Raw genomic sequence first — 23374 nt, forward strand, 5'->3', positions numbered from 1 at the left:
GCAGAAGTCTCCGATTCAATGAGAGTGCTAAGGGAAGAATTGGCAGCATCGAAGCATAGGGTAATTGATCAAGAAACAACAACCTGAAAAAAATGAAATTATTGTATTCCACATTAGGTGAATGATACTATGTCTCCCTTCGGATTTCTTTCCTCTTCTTTCCTTCTCTTTTTATTTTTTTTAACAGGTGTTTGTGTTTCATTTTATTTTGCTAAAATTTTATTAATATACTTGATAATTGAGAACCAATTATTAGTCTTACAAAATATGTGATTGAAATTAATATTTGACTAAGAAAATGAAATCTATGCAAAGTGCTCTTAAACTATTTAATTTCTACTTGAGGAAACTGCATTCTTTACACTTGATTAAAGGAAAAATAAAATGGCTTCTTAAACTATTTCATTTCTACTTGAGGAAATGGCATTCTTTACACTTGATTAAAGGAAAAAATAAAATGTCTACTTTTTTGAAGGTCCCAATAATTTAATTATTGAGAAAACTCATTTAAAAGGCCCAGTCAGTCAAAAGTGACTAAAGGCCTAACCATTATATTTTGGCTACTTATTCACACTATATTTTCTAGCTACATCTCATTTTTATTGTCATGAATGTCCTTTAACTTTAGTCGTTTTTGCACTTACATACCCAAATTTTCATCAAATTCTTACCACAACCCTCTACTAATTTTTATATCTTATCTAATAGTAACAGTTTTAGTCCCAAAAGTTTGTTAGGAAAGTGTAAAATACTTATTTGCCTCCCATACTTTTAAATAAGGGGTATAAACAACAACAAAAGTTTCATTTTAATGCATGTTAGAAGAATATTTGGTCCAAAATCATCATTAGAGATAAGATGTGCTAACCAATTGAAGTTTAAGGATTAAGTATTATAAAAAAATTGAGGAATAAGTGTTGAAATGACCAAATATTGAAAAGTTTCATTGTAATTAAATGTAGTGCAAGAAATAAAATTATGATATGAATATAATTCCTTTATAGTTTTCGGGTAAAATGCATCTGTTTACGTAAAAAAAAATGTATCAAATACCCCTGAGTTTACTTATATATGATAATTTACCAAAATGCTACAAGGACACAAAATGAAGTCGAAATATAGAAAAATAAAAGAGTCTCCATAAATGTGATTTTTAATTTTATTCTTCTTGTCTGTGAGAAAAAGATGAATGTTTTATGTAGAGTTGTCATGATTTTAAATGAGGGGAGAAGAAAGAAGTTTGATGTGGAATTTAATTTTAAATGTATTGAATTTCAAATTTTCAACGATGACACGATTTGAATGTTCGTTTTTGTTGAATTGGCAGTTATTTTAAACAAAACAATGTTCTTTTTGTTCAAATGCCAAAAATAAAGATGGTTAGAAAAAATTGCAATATTAATGTACGAATATTATACAGATTGGTATTGGACGTGAAAATTAAATTATAAACAAATATAAATGAACGGTGAATAAATTGATAGCATTTGTGGTTTTTTCGAGATGTGTGAGTAAATAGTAACTTGAGTGTTTATAGATAGTTTATAAACATGAGGCAAAAATTGGTTAGATGTACAAAAGCACGGTTTATACGGATAAAAACATTCGAAAACATGAGGCAAACTACAAAGATCATTATACGGATAAAAAAAATCTGAATGTTGTATAATTGCCTTACAGAATATTTATTGTAAGATGGTTATAAAAATAAAGATGCATGTCGATATGTTTTTATAAAGAAAATAAATATATTTGATATAGTTTATGCTCACGATTTATATCTAACAGGAACTCCTGAAATGTTCAACAAAATTGTAAATTGTTTGAAAAGTAAGTTTGAGATGAAAGATTTGAAGAAAAAATCGATTTTTGTCTTGGGTTGAAAATTGAACATTTTCAATAAAAATGATTTATTCAACAATTTTCATATAAGGAAAAGTATATCCATTGTCTTCCTCAGTTGATCACGCCGTGAAAACTATAAATTTCACCCACTTGAAGATGGGAAAAAAATTATTGGTTATAAAGTAACATACTTAAGTGTAATAGGCACATTAACTTATCTTGTAAACTACATTCAATTAGATATAGCTGTACATAGGGGTGGATTCGGGACCAAACTACAAGTCGGGTTCATATGTAGAAAACAAATAAACTTAGACATAGAAAGTATCTTTTTTAACACAAAAAAGGCACTAAATGGGCTGGGGCTCACTACAGTCCCGCTAGATACGTCCCTGGTTGTACATCAACTATGAGAAGGCATTGGATCGGTGTTCAACTTCATTACCCAAGATGTACTATTGACATGAGATTATTTATTTCAGAAAATTAGAATATTCTTTAGTAGCATCTGCATATACAAGTTATCTCTCTAATCCATATAAAGTAACACTGTAAATAATATGTATTTACACATTAAAAACAACTATATATTGGAGATCTATAAAGCAAACATTGATAGCAACATATTCAAATTATTATGAAATTATTGCAATCCAATAAAGCAAGTTGAGAATATATAAGGTTCAAGAACATGATCTATCATATCCAAGTATCATGTGAATTAGCTTCAATAAAGGATAGTCTAACAATATTGTTTGAAAGTAGTGCAACTTGTATTGCAAAATTCAAAGGATGCTACATCAAAGGGAACAAAAGAAAGAATATTTGTCCAAAATTCTTTTATACACATAAGTTTTTGAAGAATAGCAAATGCCGATATTCAATAAATTTTCAAGTGATAATGTGTCTAACTTATTTACAAAAGTATTACCACCATCTACATTCAAGAAATTGGTACTCGGGGATTGAAATGCATTAGCTCAATGATCTGTAGTGATATCACCAAATGGAGTAGCACTACTCTTTTTCTTTCATGTAGATTTTGTCCCATTAAACTTTCATGACAATGCTTTAATTATGCAGCATTTTCCCATAATACTCTAAAATTTTAACAATTAATTGAATTCTTTTTCCATTTGTTTGAATTTTCCCCTTAAGTTTTTGTCAAACAAGATTTTTAACGAAATAGTTATTGTCAAAGAGTCATCAAACGAACAGTGTTATGAAATTATGAGATAACTATTATAATGACTATTAAGTCGTATGAGAATACTTTGATAAGTCTTACTTTAGAAGTTTATAACTCGATCAATTTATAACTCTCATTAAAACCATACATATATGGGTCCATTGTTTTACACTTCACTTTTTGAATCACATATTTCTTTCATTTCCTTTAATTTCACAACAGATTTGATATTATTGATTGATAATTTTCTTTTTATTTAAGCTTTTTATCTTTATCAATTTTCTTGGAACCAAATCATAATTGAAATGTTCAGCTTGATTCAATTCTGTAATTATATTTGAAATAAATGATTCCGTTTATAAAATTCCAATGGTGTTTGAAACGGGACCATCCACGAGTATGCTAAATCTACCACAGCTAGGCAAATTAGCGATCCTGGTACTAAGCACCCATTTCAGAATAATGACCATTTGGAGTTAGTTTCTATTAGTGTTTTACGTATAAATGCCTCGTAATTGTGCGCATTATTCAAGATCCAATCATACGTAATTTGTATCTCACAATGACAACTCCTTGTGATTAACAAATCACTTAAACTTGGATATTCGGACTCTATTATTTAATATTATTTATCACAAAATTAATTTAAATAAATAATAGATCTTGCCAAAATTAAATGCATTAAACATATTAAAAGTGTTTACAACCTAAATCGATTGGATCTAGTGTATAACACTTACAAACTCCCACTTGCACTAGATCCAATCACTCATGTATTTAATACCATAAGCGTCCACATGATGATCATGTTTCTGATGTGACAATGACTTTGTCAGTGGATCTGCAATATTGTCATCTGTGGAAATTCGCTCTATCGTTCCGTCATTTCTTTGTATAATCTCCCTGATGTGATAATATCGCCTTAACACATGTTTGGATCGTTGATAAGACCTCGGTTCCTTCGCTTGTGCGATGGCTCCATTGTTATCACAATATAAAAGTATAGGATCAATAATGCTAGGAACAATTCCAAATTCATTAATGAACTTCTTGATCCAGACAGTTTCCTTCGTTGCTTCAGAAGCAGCAATGTACTCGGCTTCTGTTGTTGAATCAACGGTTGTCTCCTGTTTGGAACTTTTCCAACTAACCGCTCCATTGTTGAGAGTAAACATATATCTTGATTGAGACTTGCTATCATCTTTGTCAGTTTGAAAGTTGGCATCAGTATACCCATGAATTTTCAGTTTATTTCCTCCATAGATCAAGAACACATCTTTAGTCCTTCTCAAGTATTTAAGAATGTTCTTAACCGCTATCCAGTGTTTTTCACCAGGGTTTGCTTGAAACCTGCTCGTAACACTTAGAGCATATGAAACATCTGGTCTCGTACATAGCATCGCATACATGATAGATCCTATCGCCGAAGCATAAGGCATCTTATTCATGCGACTTCTTGCATCATGTGTTTTAAGACACATATCTTTTGAGAGGTAAATCCCATGTGACATGGGACATAAACCTCTTTTAGATTCTTCCATATTAAATCTTCTCAAAATTTTATCTATATACGAAGATTGGGATAAGCTTAGTAATCTTTTAGATCTATCTCTATAGATTTTGATTCCCAAGATACATGCTGCCTCTCCCATATCTTTCATGGAGAAATTTTTTGACAACCATAATTTTACCGATTGAAGCATTGGGATGTCGTTTCCCATTAATAATATGTCATCAACATATAATATTAGGAATACGACCGCGCTCCCACTTGTCTTCTTGTAAACATACGATTCATCTTCATTTTTGATAAAATCAAACATTTTGATTGTTCCATCAAAACAAAGATTCCAGTTCCTAGAGGCTTGCTTTAATCCATAAATGGATCAATTTAGCTTACATACTTTGTTGGCTCCTTTGGATTCAAAACTTTCAAGCTGTATCATGTACACCTCCTCTTGTAAGTTTCCATTAAGGAAATCAGTTTTGACATTCATTTGCCATATCTCATAATCATGGTATGCAACTATTGCAATCAAAATTCGAATGGACTTTAGCATGTTTACAAGCGAAAAAGTTTCATCAAAGTCAACGCCTTGTCTTTGTGTGTAACCCTTCGTTACTAGCCTTGCTTTGTATGTATGGACGTTTCCATCCACATCGACATTTTTCTTGTAAACCCATTTACTACCTATCTATTTTTTTCCTACCTGGAAGGTCAATCAAGGTCCAAACCTTGTTCTCATACATAGAGTTCATTTCGGATTCCATGACTTCTTGCCATCTCTTCGAATCAACACTTGACTTCACTTCTGCGTAATTTGTAGGTTCATCATCCTCGACTAATAATACTTGATTAGTAATCGTAAATTCATACTTTCTGGGAGGTCGAATGATCCTACTTGATTTACGCTGAGTTGGAGTGTCCTCAGGGTTCTTTACATCCTGATCAAGAGTTTGTCCGTCAACAGGTGTGGGATTAGACTCAGGTTCATCTAATTGGTCAACAGTATATGTGGATTCTTGAACTTCTTCAAGTTCTAGTTTGCTCCCACTACATTATCCTAGAATAAACTCTTTCTCTAGGAATATGGCATGTCTTGAGATGAACACCTTCTTCTCAACGGGATTATAAAATTGATATCCAATTATCTCTTTTGGATATTCCACAAATACGCATTTATCAGATTTAGCCTCAAGCTTATCTGATTCATTTCGCTTTACATAAGCGTCACAGTCCCAAACTTTCATGTGAGATAAGTTTGGTCTTTTTCCTCTCCATAGCTCGCATGGAGTTTTGTCGACCAATTTAGATGGGACACGATTAAGTGTGTAGCACGCAGCAATTAGTACATGACTCCAAAATGATTTTGGAATATTTGCATGGCTCATGATAGATCGCACCATGTCTAACAAAGTGCGATTCCTCCGTTCAGATACACTATTATGTTGCGGTGTATATGGCGGAGTCCACTGTGAGAGAATCTCATTCTCTTTTAAATAATTTAAAAATTCTCCCTTTAAATATTCTCTACCTCGATCTATTCTCAGCATGAGAATATTTTTACCAGTCTGTTTCTCTACTTCAAGTTTGAATTCCTTAAACTTTTCAAGTGCTTCATGCTTAAATTTCATCAGATACACATAATCATATCTAGAATGATCATCAGTGAATGTGATGAGGTAAGAGAAACCACCTCTGGCGGTGATTGACATGGGTCCACATACATCGTATGTATTAGTCCCAGCAGTTCTGTGGTTCTTTCTCCTTTTCCAGTAAAAGGGAAATTGGTCATTTTGCCTAACAGGCACGACTCGCATTTGTCAAATGATTCAAAATCAGTTGGCCCCAAGTATCCATTTTTATGTAACTTGAAAATGTGTTTGTCGTTAATATGACCCAGTCTGCAATGCCAGAGGTATATATTATTTAGATTATTACTTTTATGCCTTTTATTTTCTATACTCATAATAGGCGATTCAGTATCAAGAATATAAATTCCATTTTGCAACACACCACAACCATAAAAGATCCCATCTTTATAAAACGAACAACAATTGTTCTTAAAATTAATTGAAAAAACATTCATGTCCAAACACGAAATAGAAATAATGTTTTTAGTAATTGCGGAAACGAAATAGCAGTTTTCTAATTCTAATACTAAGCCCAAAGACAGTGGTAAGAAGTATGTCCCTACAGCTAATGCAGCAACTCTTGCTCCATTCCCCATGCGTATGTCAACTTTTCTTTTCTGTAGTGGTCTACTTCTCTTTAGTTCCTGAAGTAGAAGCTTTAGACGACTTCTTTCCCTTCAAGCTAGCGAGGTAAGCTTTGCAGTTCCTCTTCCAAATGACCTTTCACTCCACAGTGATAGCATGGGTCATCAGATTTGGTATAGTCCTTGCCTACTTTGACTGCTTTGTTATTGCCCTTAGCCTTTTTGGATGTTTTCTTAAAACTTCCTTTAATTTTCCTCTTAGTGCCCTTGGAGGAATGAATAGCTAACATATGCCCAGTGCTAGCCTTGACATTGGGCTCCACATTTTTAAGTATATTAAGCAACTCAGGGAGTCTGCATTCGATCTTATTCATATTGAAGCTCGTAATGAACTGTGAATAACTATCTGGCTTAGATTGCAGAACCAAGTCAATACTTAGTTCATGATCCATGATAAAACCCAATGAAGTCAGTTTCTCAGTGAAACCAATCATCTTCAGCACATGAGCACTGACTGAAGATCTCTCTGCCATTTTGCATAGGTATAATTGTTTAGAAGTCTCATACCTCTCCACACAAGATTGTTCATCATACAACTCCTTAAGATGAAAAATCATAGTGTAAGCATCCATATCCTCATGTTGCTTCTGCAACTCAGGTGACATAGCTGCAAGCATCACACATGCTGCAGTGTTATTGTCATCACTGTGTTTATTGTAAGCAGCCACCTCTTCCTGAGTGGAATTTTAGTAGGCACCACTGGAAAGGGCTGCTCAAGGACATACCCAATTTTCTCATGCTTGAGAACGATTTTAAATTGCGATATCAATCGAGAAAATTTGGTCCAGTCAGTTTGTTGGCATCCGATATGCCTTTCAAATTCATATGATTACTCATGATTCAAAAACTGTAAATGACGAAAAATATAGAACTAATATGTATTATAATGCATATGCACAAATTCAATATGGACTTTAATTAAACGTGCTCCTACTGTTTAAAATAAATTCATGACCCTCATACATAAATTATTTGAATCCACATTTGATTCCCAGTAGGCTGGGATCCCATTCGTTGTATCAAGATCTTGAGTGTACTAAACAAATCTTAATAAAACATTTGGGTAGATATTGTTTTCACTTGTATCTCCATACAACTCCCAGATCATTAAGCTGACAACTCTTTTGTCTTCACACATCTTATGTGTTAGCTTAACATGCCTCTAAAACTTATCTCCTTGAATGTACTCAACAAAAGATAAATTTTAGTTAAGTCAAACCCATCATTCAAAAATATCAAATATTTCGTAGTATCAAACATATCCTTAATAGACCAGCCTTGAGTGTACTCAACAAGTTGAGGTTGATTTAGGATTCTCATTTTTCACTATAATGATAGAAGGCAAATAATACTAACTTAATATTTTAATGAGGGATTTAACATGCAATGATCTCATCAAGTAATTATATATATATATATATATATATATATAATAGTATGGATGATTATAGACTTGTTCTATTTAGTTTTCTCGAGCCAAAGGGAAGACTAGTTGGTCAATTCCTAAGGGGTTCAACATTGGATCAATATCAATGCACTATCTCCATAGTGTCCACCTCTTCTTGCGCCTTCAATTAGTTAACCTGCAACATGTATCTTATACTAGTTGGCATGCAAGTCTAAAAGAAATCAGACTCACAGGCTTATAATGATAACTATAACAACGGACTCTCAGGTCCAATATAATAAAGAGCTCGCGGACCCACAACAACAATAATAATAACGGACTCGCAGATCCAAAATAATTAAGGACTCGCAGGCCCATAAAACAACAAGAAGTAAATCAATCATTCAACACATCTATGTGGTTGAGTCCATAATCATCCATAAATAAATATTCATCACATAAATATTTCCAATGTATAATATCTAATATTATATGCAATGTCTCATAAATCTAGCAATTATAGTCATCAAAACTAATTTAAAATGTTGGATCGAAATAATTAAATAATTAATTAATCATATTAATTAATTAACTTAATGGATGGGCCTATTTAATTAAAATCAAATTTTAACTAAATCCCGAATTAGAGTCCAACTCTAATTCCATAACTATTGGGCGAAGCAATTTAATCAAAATTGAATTTTAATTAATTATTAAATTAGAGTCATACTCTAAATTTTAATTTGCATTGGAAAATGGTATTAATTGAAATCAAATTTTAATTAATATAATATTAGAGTCCAACTCTAATAAAATTGAATTAATATTTTAATTTAGGACAAAACTCCCAAATAAAATAAAAATTCAATTAAGGGTCAAAATTAAATATTTAAGTTAAAATCTAATTTTAACAAAATATAAAAGTGGTCAAATTTAAAATAAATTTTAATTTTGGGTCAAAATTAGGGTATGGGTCAAACCCAATTAAAATATCGTTTTAAACCCAATTTTAAAATACAAATATTTAAAACTCCTTTTGAAATTGCAAATTTGACCCAATGGAAAATTTAATAATAGGGGCTTCCATATTCGTAAATTGCAGAAATGCCCTCCATTCAAAATTACAGATTGACCCCTTCTGAAATTGCAGGCGGAGGCTTGCAATTACACTAATTGCAATGAAAGCTCCCGCCTCCAACCTCCTTGTGAAACCCTAAATAAAAAAATAAAAAAACAATTTTTTTTTCTTTTCTCTTTCACTGTTGGCGCTGCCCCGCCTAATAGCCGGCGGGGAACTGCTGACTGTTCCCCCCACCACAGCAGAGCTAAGGCGCAGCACAGCGAAGCCATTGCAGTCCGCAGCGCCTGTAGGCACGCTGCACTGTTGTTTGGTAGCAGCGTGCTGCTGTGTTGGTGGCGGTGGGCGCGCCACCGTCGCTGCGGCCAATCGACCCAAATTTTTTTTTTTTTAAATCAGATTTTGGAAAAATAAAATTAAACACTAGAATTGCTAGATTGAGGAATAAACATGATTAAATCAACTTTTAATTTAATCAACATGTAATTAAATTCATAATAAATACAAAGTTGGCTCTAATACCACTGTTGAGAATTTATTTAAACGTGCACAACGGAAATAAAACAGTTTCAATTCCCACCAGGATTCATCTTTGTATTTAGATAAGAACTGTGATGAGAATTATACGATTTTCTTGATTTTGTAAACTCCTTTGCGTTGTCCCTTTTCCAGCAACTTGAATCTGCCTCCGACAGCTGTCCAATTGTCCAACCTATCCACACAGAGAATAGACTGCAACTGCTAGGGTTTTTCCTCTTGTGCCATTAAGAATTATGAAAATAATATGGATCTTAAACCTTAGCCATGTATTTATATAAACTCAAACGGGCTCAACTCGGTCCGGTCCAATATTTAATTAATCCATTTAATTAAATTCGGTCCGTGAATTAATTAATCCAATTAATTAATTCGGGGATATAAATAACCAATCCAATTAATTAATTTATCCAACGATTGTTAAATTAATTAATTGACAATTTGCAATCTTCCAATTCTCTTTTGTGTGCGACCCATCAGGTTCCCGACCACGATGCCTAACGACGTGAAATATTATTTTGATCTAATCAAAACTAATAAATTAAACACCCTTTTAATTTATCACAAATTCACACTCGCCATCCCAGATTGACATCTAGCAATGTATCAGGGCAACACATGTGACGGAAAATGTCACGTGGTATGACAAAACCAAAACTGTTCGTTTACCATGAAACTATAATCCCTTCATCAATATGATCCGATCAACTACGAGATATGGAAGTGTGTCAATCTCGATTATTGATCATATCTTTCATTCTACTATTAAGTCAATATGAGTCGAAAACTCTTTTTCGACTTATATGTATACCTTGACCAAGGATTTCATTATTGACTCAATTGAACGAAATGCAGATCACAATCTCTTACTATGCAAGAGTGACGAATCCTCTATTGGTTATTCACAACCTTCATATGGTTCTTGACGCACCCGAACAATGTCGTATTAGCGGCCCTTAGTAAAGCAATATCCAACACCGTCAAAGCATGACTGTCCTCAAATAAGGCACTATGATGACCTCAAGTCATAGGAACAATTCCACTACTAAACGTTAGAGATTAACCACTGACACTCAGATAGTTATCCATGTGGAATCTCTTAACGGGTCTCCAATGTTTTGTTTTATACCAAAACATCCATGTGTTCATTTAAGTGTAACCACGCTTTAACTCGTGAGATCAGCTACTTACTTCACAAGTAAGAAATATCATACGTGATGGTCTATTTGTATTAACGATATCTGTATCTCGTTATTACTTACGACCACGATTTATTCAAGATCCAATCATACGTAATTTGTATCTCACAATCACAACTACTTATGATTAACAAATCACTTAAACTTGGATCTTCGGAATCTATTATTTAATAATATTTATCACAAAATTAATTTAAATAAATAATAGATCTTACCAAAATTAAATGCATTAAACGTATTAAAAGTGTTTACAACTTAAATCGATTGGATTTAGGGCATAACACTTATAGTTATAACTGTAAAACCAACTGGTAATCTACTAACTAATTAAACAGCTTCGACATATCTCCACCTTGGCTCTTATTGTCGAAAAATAGTTGTGAAATTTGATTGGATCCTCTTACCACATCAATTGCTAGGGGATCTTCAATCTGAGCAAGCTAACACAATGGAAGTGCTTAAAGAAGAACTCGAGGGCTTAAAGTCGAAAAGCCAAGTGGACCAGCAGCTCAAGGGGATTAATTATGCGTTTAAACAAGAATCCTAGCTATCTACAATGAGAAAGAATTTAGAAAACCATTTTTGGTGGGAACAACTTCTCAGGCATCAAATGATAACAAGGTGAATAGCTGAAGTTTTTCTGGTTTATGTACCTCTGGCTATTATCAATAGATATAACTTGGTTTAAATATGATTATTTGCTAATATGAATAAATTTTCATACATTGTGTTTATGTTTCTAAGATCTTGTGTTAAAAGGGATATTAATAAAATGTCCAGAATATCGGGTTCTTTTCTCTTTGAATAAATGAAAATATCACCAATAGATTTAGCAATGAGCCGAAAAGAGCTCCAAGAAAGAATTATGCATCCAACCCCAAATTTACCAGAAAAGTATTTAGTTTGCTGTTGTACATGAAAACCAAATAATTAAATCTGCACAGAGTTTTCCAAGTAATGTCTCAAATCTCATCAATTACAATATAGTGAACTTGAGAAAATATACATTCTAAGTATCTGTCTGAACAGTAGATCACCCAAGATTTACAAAAAGAAAGGGGAAAAGAGTCAAATTATGCTTTTCCCACCAAAAACTTAGCCCAAGTGCTCTCAAATCACCAGGTTTATCTTTGAACATTACTGAATTTATATACTATGAGAAAAGTTATAAAGCAACTTTCTTTACATTCTTCATCAAATTTTAACAAACATTTTTTTCACAATTATCAAAAGAGCTCAATTAGTTCTGTTAGTTTCAAATTCATGCCTTGCAATCTTGAATGACTCTCACCCCCATCTCTTTGCTAACTGGAATGATCTCTTCAAGAAATGATTAGCAGCTCGATCGTTTCTATAGCAAAGAATCCTCAGTATCGTATTAGGATCTGATCGATTCCATTTTCCAGTAGTCGGAGGCATAGGCAGCTTCTGCCCTACACCAACAACACCTATTCCACTGGCTTCACAAGCCACAATGCTGAAATCTTCAACTAATTGCTCAGTCGATTGGCCCATCAATGCTATGACACCTTCCACCGTCTCAGCCTCCCTTTCCACCACATCCTCAGCTATCAAAGTTTCTCCACAAGTATAAAACACGCGTTTCAAATTATCAAAGTCTTCCTCGATCATCGGGTGATCAAACCTCAAAAAGATTCTAGAGCTTCCCCCTGCTAGTAAAACCATAAGGTAGGCCTCAAAAGAAGCCTTCATTACTTCTTTTAGTGCAAGTGGTTGAGCACGATCAGTAACTATTGCACACAAAAGAGAGAGATTCTGCTTCAGTATTCTTAATGCTGGCCTAATGCGTGAGTTTGCTACATCACCAACATATAGACTTCCATAGAAGACAGAGTTTGAGTCAAGGAATATTAAACGATAGGCAGCAACTTCTGACACGTGTTCAAAGGCTACTTGTATAGATGATCGGCTATGTTCAAAATAAGAACGGCTAAGTTGTCTACTTCTGTTATTTATCTGGTTCTGGGGGGAGGGAGTGACCTTCGAGGAGAGGGATAATGTTTTGTCAAGGGAGTGGAGCTGAGACTGAAGGTAATGTAAGGTATTAAGCCGAATGTAAAGGCGTTGAGTTCCACGGCTAGTTGAAGGGCGTGGGTGATTTCCATCATCTATAATGTTTTGGTTCGGATCTTCTACTCCAACACTGCATGCTGCTCTTTTCCACAGTTTTAGGATTTTCGAGTTCTGGCTACATCGTGTTAGAGGTGGAAGCGTAGGGAGATAACTCTGCTTTGATCCTGTGAAAAAACAAATGAAAGATCAAGAAATTACCTTGTTAAATTAAGTTTAGACTTGAATTGTGTAAAAGAATCTCTTTAGATGCCAATTTTGAAACCAAACTCTAACTAGTACACATTTATTCCAAATAAAACTATGATGCTGCATTCGGTAAAGTGAATTTGACACTACTGGACAATATCAAAGGAGTGAAAAAAACAGTTAATATCTTGTCTCTATACTATCTAGTCATGTCTAGTAATGTGTACCAAACATGCAATGAATTAGAATGGTTAGTTCTTTACCACAAGAAGTGACAAATGTAATGTATTCTTTGAATAGATGCTCCAAGCCATCAGCAAGTTCAAAAATTAAATTTTCTGATTTGTTTACTGGAATATCAAAGAAGTTCTCCACTGTCTCCTTGGAAAATTTGATCAGGTCTACTGCTGAATGTGCATATGGCTCAGTTTTGGACTTCGGATTCCATGTCTACGACACAAAATTTCAAACAAACAGTTACTTATTTGCTCATCTGTGCTAAAATGTATATACAGGTTAAATTACGGTTGAAACTGACTTATTGTATGCTTACTTCTGTGTCTTTTGATCTCTGGAAAAGCTCTTTTCCTTTCTTCAACCTTTCGTGAATCCACTGTTTCATTAACCTTAGAAGGATTGAATCAACTTCATAAGGAACCATCTCTCTTACAATAGCTTTCCCTCCATCTTCACATTCCCCTGAATCCTCAACCACCATCTGAATCAACAACTTCTCGAGCCTCCCAGCTCTCTGCAAGATCGAGATTGTTTCGCTCGTGAGAGAGGGTGTCCCAGTTAGGTACTGCTTCAACAAAGTTCCATAGCAAGAGTGCAGAGTCACCGCAGCAACTCCAGCACCAATAGGGTGCCATTTCTTGAGAACACGACTGAATATTTCCTTTTCCTTTGCAGCCAATTCTTCAGTTTCGTTAGCTAATTTAATGAGAACCTCGCACACTTCTTGCGCTTCAAGAGCTTCATAATTCACACACTTTTCTTCTAGCATCTTTTAATCATAACAATATGTCAGCATCAACAAAGTTATCAAAAAACTTATATATCCTCAAGGGTTAAAACACTAGAGGTCAATGAACTTTTTTAGTAAAGCTATACATTGTTCACTGCACTTCATTTTTTTTCCAAGGTTGGGTTGTTGAATTTAAACTTTACTCCCAGTTGGTCACTGAAGTTGAATGTTTGTTACAATTTGATCATTCTGTCCATGTTCATGGTTTGTCAATTGATAAGCTGGCACGATGACCACATAATTGGCAAAAAACCAGACTAACATATCGCGTTTTCTGTTTGTCAAATTCTTTGAAATAGATATAATGACTAACTTGAAACAAAGGTAAAGTTCGATCGCAAACTTGAACAAAAATGAAGTATAGTGATGATGAACATGAATTTCAGAAAAAGTTTAGCCTTCACCAATGGACTCATATTATAAATTATACAAACCTTGGCAAATGCATTCCTCAATGAAGATCGGATATAGTGATCTATCCTATTTCCATCCGAGTCATTAGCCACTTCTCCCTTTTCTAGTTGCGCTTCTGAAATATATCCAGGGACGTCTTCTTCTAAAATCTTGGTAGCTGAGAAAACTAAGGGAAGAATGTTTTCCATTTTCCCGACCGTTCCTCTTTCAAAATTTCCATGGTAATCGAGCAATCTCTTCTCAAACCACCTCTTCATTTCAGTCAATGCAGAAGCCAACATTTTCACATACATAGGTTCTCTATCAACTTTCTTAGCATCGCTTGCTACTTCTGTTAACATAGCAAGTGACGCACTTAGTAGATCTGACTCCACCTGTCCTGTCACGATATATTGCTCAAACAACACCCAAGTGAAACACAAATTATGCATCGATCTATTGATTCCCAATGTAGACCACGTTTTCTTCATGAGTTCAAGCAATTCATCGACTTCATCAATGACTAATGTTTCATCCTTTATGTCAAAAATCGAGTAAAGGAGGGCAATGTATACATGAACATTTAGTGGGTAGCCATCAGCCCAATGGCACACATCTGTAGGGGAGCCATCAGGGCTTCTCCAAGCTAAGGACATAACACAATTGCATAACGATTTCATAGTTTCTGAATTCTTTCCTGTGTCTATTGCCTTCATCTCGGAAGCCTGGATAATGTCTCTCAATTTCATAGCAAATTTGTTAGTTTTGTCAATTGGAATTGCAGGCTGTATTAGAAGTCCAGCCTCAAGGACTTTAAGCTGACGCTTCTGCCACAAATGATATTCGTGAGAATCGTTAAATTCAGATGGTTTTAGGTGGCGTAGTAGCTCTAGAGGAAGAATTATCGTCTCTGCACGCCTTCCCATCTGATCAATTTAATAAACCAGTGTCAGTTACAAATGCCTTGGCTAACTATCTTTGTGAATAGATAATATACTGCACAAATCAAAGGTTTACATCCAAAAACTCAATTAAGGGTAAACATAAATTCTTGATCCAACAACAAATAATCAAACAGTATTAAATCATACATTCTTATGATTTTTGAATATATAGCCCCCATTTTCTGATTCTATATGCATGCTGTGAGGCAAAGTTCATATGAAAATCTCCATTTAGTTTCTTCTAAAACAATGCAGGGATGGCTGGGGACGTGGGAAGTTATTTTGTTTTGCCCTTTTAGCTCGAGATTAGGTCGATTCCCTCTAAAGTCTGTAATATATTTACTCATTTTTAATAAGATATGACATCTAGATTGATTACGTACTTGGCCAACGAGAGTCCTCATCAGAGTTTTACGTAGCCTATTGTCACTCTGCTCCGTCACCCTCATCTGTTGTCTGGCGATCTCGGCCGCCGTCATTGGTCGCCTCATCCTCGGCTGCGGCACCGTACTGAAGGCCACGAGGCGGGGGCTCGATACCGCCCCGCTCGCAGCACTCGGCGACATCGGGTTAGATCCACAGGAGCTGGACCGCCGGGAAGAAGGATTAGAGCGCTTCATCATTTTCAAACACAACGCCCTTTTAACCCTGCTGTTCACCGACATTCCCACACCGGATGACTTCATTGGAGAACCCGGCCCGCTTCCGTCTCCTCCATCAGAGGGATTATAATACGTGAGGGTGCTCCTTCCACCGAACCCCGGCGACGACCGGCAAGCCGTGAAGAAAATCTCATACGCAGCCTCCCGCAAATCATCCCTGTCAAGACCGTCGAGCTTCCCGAACGGCCACAAGAGGTCCTTCGCCGGCCCCGACCGGGATCCATCCGGGTCGAGACAATGGTGGGTTTTGTTAGGCAACCGGGTGTGGTAGACCATCGTGGGGGGAAATATCCGTCCGATAAGAATATTCTGACGACAAATCGTTAGATATCCGACGGAGGAGACGGGAGAGAGAAATTACTAAGCATATATGTATATTTTCTCTAACGGAGGACAAGACAGCAGAAAAAGTAGAAGGGAATATTAGAGAGAGAGCGAGAGAGTTATGGTCGGTTAGTTTATTGTTATGCGAAGAATACGAAGAGACAAAGGTGGTAGAGAGTTAGCAGACACACTTTGAATCTGTTGACATTGTCATGCTATTCATAGACAGTCTACGTGGCATGAGTAACATTATTGTTTTTGTGAAAAGGACAATACTAACGACATTTGGAAGCGACTCAAACGTAAATAGTAAATTACTGAATTTATAATAGACAGAGAAGAAGTCCCGAAATGAGTTCGGTGCCTGCTTGTTGAATGAACCATGCAACTTGTGTATAACAGCGTTATATAATGGACCAGGGGCGGGTCCATGCGAGCCGACTCGACTGTCCGTGTTGGATCCATCATGGAAAAACTTTAGTGAAGGTTTATGTTAAATATATCTATAAGGGAAGTACTAAATGTACATAATTGTTTACATAATGGTGTCTATAATTATACGTGATATTGGATCCAACCTTTAATTTAAATCTCACACTTGCACATCAATTATCAAATGATTGCCACATCACATTATAGACACCATTATGTGCAATAATTATGTACAAGTAGAATTTTCCTATCTATAATATATTAAAATATCACATTAAGGGAGAACCATTTTTTGGACGATTTTGTATGTATTAACAATTAATTTTTATGTATCAAATGTAATATAAAAAGATTGCTCATTTATAGTATTTCATCATTACAAAAAATTTGAATTATAGAAATTGAATTTTAAGAGTACAATTTTCTTCTCTTAAATTCTATGCTAAATTTTAATTTCTTTAATTTGTCCGAAACTCATCAAATCCTTCAACAAATTGGTACCAAATATTACTTTTATATCACTTATAAAGCATTATGTGTGTGTGTGTGTGTATGTGTGTTGTGCAAAAGATTCAACAAAACGGGTGTGCATATTGTGTGGTTGCGTCCTCGCTCTAGCATTAAAGATATAGAGGTTCAATTCCCTTGTTCGGCACTATGCCTTTTAATTTTTAAATAGAATAATTAAATATTAATAAAAGATTGTACCAACCTTAAGCAAAGAAAGGCAGCTCATATGATAAGAGTGGTTCTTCTTTGTACGTAAGAGGTATGGGGTTCAATTCGATATCCGTCCACTTTTTTTTTTTTGTTTAATTTTTTGTTACAATAAAATAATAACTAAACAACTATAGTTTTCATTTTCGAAATAATTTCTTTAAAAAAATTATTCAATCAAATTATTACTTCATAATATAGATACTTTTTATCATTATGTTTAATCAATTTACTTTATAAAATTCAAATTTGCACAATCTAAAAATTACTCTTTATTCTTTTAAGAGTTTGAAAAAAAAATTATTTTAGGGTAAAAAATAGTTCTTGTTCTAAAAATCATTGTTTTCAAAATTTGGTTTGGTGTTATTTTTTATTTATAACTTATGAATAATGATTTATTTTCGATGAGTTAATTGACAATTTGGCATTAAAATGAGAATTGTGATTTTGTGGTTGGGGATAAATAATGTATGTTGTATGAGTCATTGAGTTATGAGTTATAATTTATCACTTATAAGTTTTGATTTGTCGTTTGGGAATTTATGTTTAGGAATTTAGGATAAGTGAAAAAAAAAATCAATTGAGTTGATGTTGGACTCAATTCAACCATGTGTACTTTGTTTTTTTAATGAATTCTAATTAGACAATATGCTACTACAATTGTAGTCTACGCATTTTCATACTCTGACAACATCGTATAATTACATCATTATCAATATATACAAACAAACTATCACTTAGCCATTGATCTCCTATTTGATTAAGTAGTCGATTCTTGACAATATTCATTGCAGAAAATACTCTCTCTATCATAGCAATAGCAACTGGAAAAATTAATGCCAATAGTACAAACCTATAAACTAATGGATACACTTCATTTTTTTCGTCGCAACCAACTTTCTAGCAAAATCAATAAGGCATAGTAACCCTTCAAATTTTTCGTGCATGCACATATCAATAATATATGTCTAAATTTGCTCTTCAAGTGCCAATATCTCTATTGGTTTAAAATCTTTGGGATAATACTCACACAATTGAATTAACTTGTCCTAGTCGAAAGCATAAAATGAATTATCCAGACGCAAGCATGCAACACAAAGGAGTAAGTCACTATTTACCTCAGAGAAACGATCATTCAACTCTTTAATTTGCATATCAATGATAGCATAGAAGAGATCCACATGAAAATGATATAGATTTGTCATTTCTTGAGTGTTACAACAATAACGGCCTAGAGGTATAAACATATCATCCATATTGGGAACATTAATATTGTACCTTTCACAAAAACAAGAATTTGTTCTTAAAACTGATTCTCATTCATTGTCTCTTATTGCTTAAAGTCGTTCGTTACTTATTTTCACTAATTTCACAACGTTGACAATATCTTGATTTCTCCTTTGTAATGATTTTGACAATTCATCTGAAATACCCAATACATTTTTCATGAGATACAGGTTGAAAACAAAATCAAATATCAACAGAGATCCCAACAAAATACATGTTTCTCCTCGCTTTCCACAACTAATATTGTCAGTGGCAATCATCTCAACGACATCAATTGTAGTAGAAAGTAGAGAATCAAGTTAAGTAAAGAACTATAGTCAGAGCCCCAACGAGTATCACCGGGTCACTTAAGAGTAGTTTCTTGATTAATGCCCATTCCACTTGAGATTTCACCAAGATCTAATGATTCAACAACTTCAAACCTCTTCTTCTCTCGAAGAAGATCACAGCGCTTAGTTGATCCACCAACAACATTTACCACTTTATTCACTAAAATAAAAGAATGTTTCAATATCTGCATGCTTGTTTGCCAGAGCAAAACAATGAATATAAAAAGCAATTGGATTCTCTTTCAAAATAAGTGCTTTTGAGACCACTCCTCTTAAAATATATATACTTAAGTAGAATCTAGAAAATAAGTGATCAATAGAATCCTTAAGTGAGAGAACTATGGTACTAGAGACATATTCAACTCTGATAAAACATTCCATTACTTGTCCTTTCTAATTCACATAACGTAGAACAATTAACATTTGCTCCTTCATTGATACGTCACGAGATTCATCAACAAGAATGGAAAATAACCCATTAACAATATCCTTCAAATAACATCAAGTGTTTCAAATGCAATAGCACTCAAAATATCCTTTTGAATTTGAGGTGATGTTAACTGAAGATTTTCGGGAGCATTCTTCAAAGAAACATCCTTAATCTCTTTATTATGATCACATAACCACTACAGTATTTCAAGAAAATTTCCTTGATTTCTTGAATCTTCAAATTCGTCATGTTCACAAAATAAAAGCCCTTGTCGTAGAAGTAATCAAACACAATCAATTGACGTTTTCAAACGAATTCAATACTCATCTTTTGTTCTTTTTGACTTCTTAAAGAGAACACAATCAATATTTTGTTTATGATTCACAAAAGACTCATACTTAATCTGCGTTCAGTTTTGTGCATTACCACTTTTTCCAACATGAGTTTGAAGTCCTCCTTTCTTTTTTCCAGTTTGAAAATCCTCTATCAATAAAAGAATCACCACCACCATGTTCTTCACTATAAGATAGTAATAAAAGTAAAATAGGGCATATTTTGCTATACTATATTCGAACCAATCATGGAAGTCATTAAACCAAGAAGTTTTAAATTGCCTAACGATGAATTTCAAAATTCTTTCTATGGACACAAGTGATTTCGAGGCTGACATGGACCTCTTTGTACCTATGCTCTTCGAATTTCATCCTGAACATTAACATTATAATCTGCAATTTGAGTTCTTAGTCCAAGATCCGAAGGTTGTGCTAAATCAATTTTATCCCGAACATCTTTGACTCCCATTATCTTATTCTTCCTGGTCATCTTTTTTTTGGAATACTCGTTTCAACAATAATTTTCTCTCCACTCGAACATATGGATTTTTGTTTTAAATATTTCTCCATGACTGTTAAAAAACAAATTCAATACATAGATAAATAAATAAATACCATATTTCATTTTTCATCAAAACATAATATTAGATTCATAATAAACAACAATTAATTCCATAAACAATTCTAAATCACCAAGTTAGAGAAAGTTATTACTTACTTGGAATTGGAATTGAGATTTGACTCTTGAGAATGGATTCTAATGTTTCTACTTTTCTAGCTCTACTACATTGAAAATTTGAAATTGTAATTTAAACAATTGATTGTTCCCAAATTGTAAAAAATCAATTCCATACTTCCATTATTTCATACCAAATCGATGAATATTTTTTATCCAATTTCAACACATCAATTTTAAACATACAAATCCAAACCCTACATACTACATACATTTTTCAAATTTTCATAGTAATTCGTAGTCGAATAGCATCAGAGGCGGACCTATTACCTATATAGTTGGGGCTCAGTCACTGAGGGACGGTCAAGTGGAGGGCCGATGGCAAAGAGAAAACTGAAAAGTGGAAAAGATGAGTGCAAAAAGAGAGACGAGTCAGCACCGACGTTTAGCCATTTGAGAAAAATGGGGTTTCGCCATTTTGGAATATTGGAACTCATATGAGTTGAGTTGGATTTGGATAAATCAGTAAATGGATTATGGGATTATGGATATAGTGATTGGATTTGGACTTTTCACAAGTGTTGGCTACGATTGGGAAATTGGGTTTGGTAGCGAGTAGTTGTTAGGTTATTCAAAAGGAAAAAAAATCCAAAAATTTGTGGGATTATTTGACCCCACGTGACCCTATGTGGGGCCGTTCCTGATTGCTAGAATGTTACTTGTTACAAAAATGTTACATTTGTAACAAATAATAATACCCCATAAATTTTAACATTTTAATACAAAAAATTACATTTATAATGTTCTATAATGCCCCCAAATATTTTGTTTGATTTCTATGTATTATATTAAACTAGTTTATGAATTGTAGGACGATAAAAAGACTTTAAAAATTATATATCTTAGTTTAGTCTGAATATACTTAAAATAACACATACTTTTCTTTGTCTATGCTATGGGTGAATGCGGTTTGGTTTGAGCGGTTTGTGCTATATTTTCAACTCAAATCATTTTATGTGATTTGAAATTTTTTCAAACCAAACCAAACCAAACCAAATCACAATTTGTGGTTTGATTCGTTTTTAATCTGCAGTTTACCTTTTGACATTATAGTAATATATTTAACATAAGTTTAAACAAGAACTAATAATTTTAAATGTTAAATTACATTCATATTTACTATGAAACCCATGAATAAATTATTTTCAAAATTGGTTGCTAAAAGATGCTAATAGAACAAATTAATCTTTTTTTCATTTTTATTTTTATTTTCTTGTTTGACATTCATATTCTTATGTAGCGGTTGATAAAGGTAGAGTTACATTCTGTTATTATAGTTTGGTTAAAACTCATTTCGTTTTGCTAGTGAGATGCTAAATAACAATTGAACATGATATGTTTAGATGTACAAAGATTGATAGAATTCCAATTTATTGGGAATTGACGAATTTCATCATCTAACAACTTTATGACAGTAGAAGGTAGTGGTACTAATTAGGGAATTTTAACATTTTCACACAATCAATATGCTCTATCCTTCGTTCTTTCCAAATCACAAACAAGTTCCTTAATCATCTAGGCATACAAATAGTCATTTTTCTATTCAAATCACAACTCATAAGTGTATAATAAGTTCAAAAAATAAATAAATAAAAGAAAGAACAATTGAAAAATGGCTTGAATAAGAATATATTACTTATCGAAAGTAAAGAGAGAAAGAGGCGATTCAAGTAGAGATTAGTAGATCAACAGGCAAAGGTGACTGGCGATTTGTTCAGTAGTGGAAGACAAGCGTCAAATGTTAGGGAAATGAGAGTTTATGTTATAGTTTCCGAATATAATTATGATTTAAATTGTTAAAAATATGTGTTTTTTCTCATTTCATATAATTTTGGAATAATTTTAATTTAGTTTAGATATCAGGTAAGGACATGTATTGTGAACAATTAAATCATAGATCAATAATGATGAGCATAATTTACTTTCTATGATTATTTCAATAGGTTGGTTGTAATGTATTGCTAAATTGGTATTTTTATTAAAGAAGTGAAACCCGTTAAATTTTAAGTTAATAAAATTAATTTTTTAATTAAAAAATTTAAAAACAATTCGGTTCGATTTTGTGTGGTTTTTGAAAATCAAAACCTAAACCAAACCATTTTGAAATAGTTTGGTTTGGTTTGAGGGAAAAGTAACCACGGGGACCGGACCACCGGTTCAACTCAACGATTTCTTTCGATTTACGGTTTCACCATTTTTTTGTGCAGCCTTAGTCTCCATGCAATGCATGGGCTAGGTTATTTTGATTCTTTGAACGTAATATTAGTTTGTTAAATGCGTTGGATTCTCATGAATTAAGTCACTAACTCAATGTTTGTTATGGCTACATTGGGATAGATTTTCCTATATTGAGCATGCAATGAGACGTCCTAAGTTTATCATTCCAAACCAAGCAAGCAACTGAAGATGTTTATACTTTCAATAACAAATATTTTATTGCCAGTAGCACCAACAAAAAGACACATTA

General features: G+C 33.6%; 2 protein-coding genes across 2 annotated transcripts in view; one reads left to right on the top strand and one right to left on the bottom strand.

Moving 5' to 3' along the window:
• The window catches only part of LOC111376954 (protein NRT1/ PTR FAMILY 5.2-like), a 4908-nt gene extending 4886 nt beyond the window's left edge, over positions 1 to 22 (top strand). The window contains exon 5 of the mRNA XM_022999968.1: positions 5 to 22. Coding sequence (XP_022855736.1) covers positions 5 to 22 — 18 coding nt within the window. The remainder of the gene's footprint in view (positions 1 to 4) is intronic.
• Positions 23 to 11935: 11913 nt separating this feature from the next.
• LOC111376950 lies at positions 11936 to 16758 on the bottom strand. Its single transcript, XM_022999963.1, has 5 exons — positions 16042 to 16758; positions 14756 to 15640; positions 13848 to 14300; positions 13558 to 13744; positions 11936 to 13272 (listed from the first exon to the last, which is right to left on the bottom strand). Exons 1-5 carry the CDS (start codon positions 16594 to 16596, stop codon positions 12302 to 12304), a joined length of 3051 nt encoding a protein of 1016 aa, XP_022855731.1. The 5' UTR covers positions 16597 to 16758; the 3' UTR covers positions 11936 to 12301.
• Positions 16759 to 23374: the final 6616 nt, after the last annotated feature.

This window comes from Olea europaea, unplaced genomic scaffold (assembly GCF_002742605.1).
Source record: "Olea europaea var. sylvestris unplaced genomic scaffold, O_europaea_v1 scaffold1586, whole genome shotgun sequence".
In the NCBI taxonomy this organism is placed as follows: Eukaryota; Viridiplantae; Streptophyta; class Magnoliopsida; order Lamiales; family Oleaceae; genus Olea; species Olea europaea.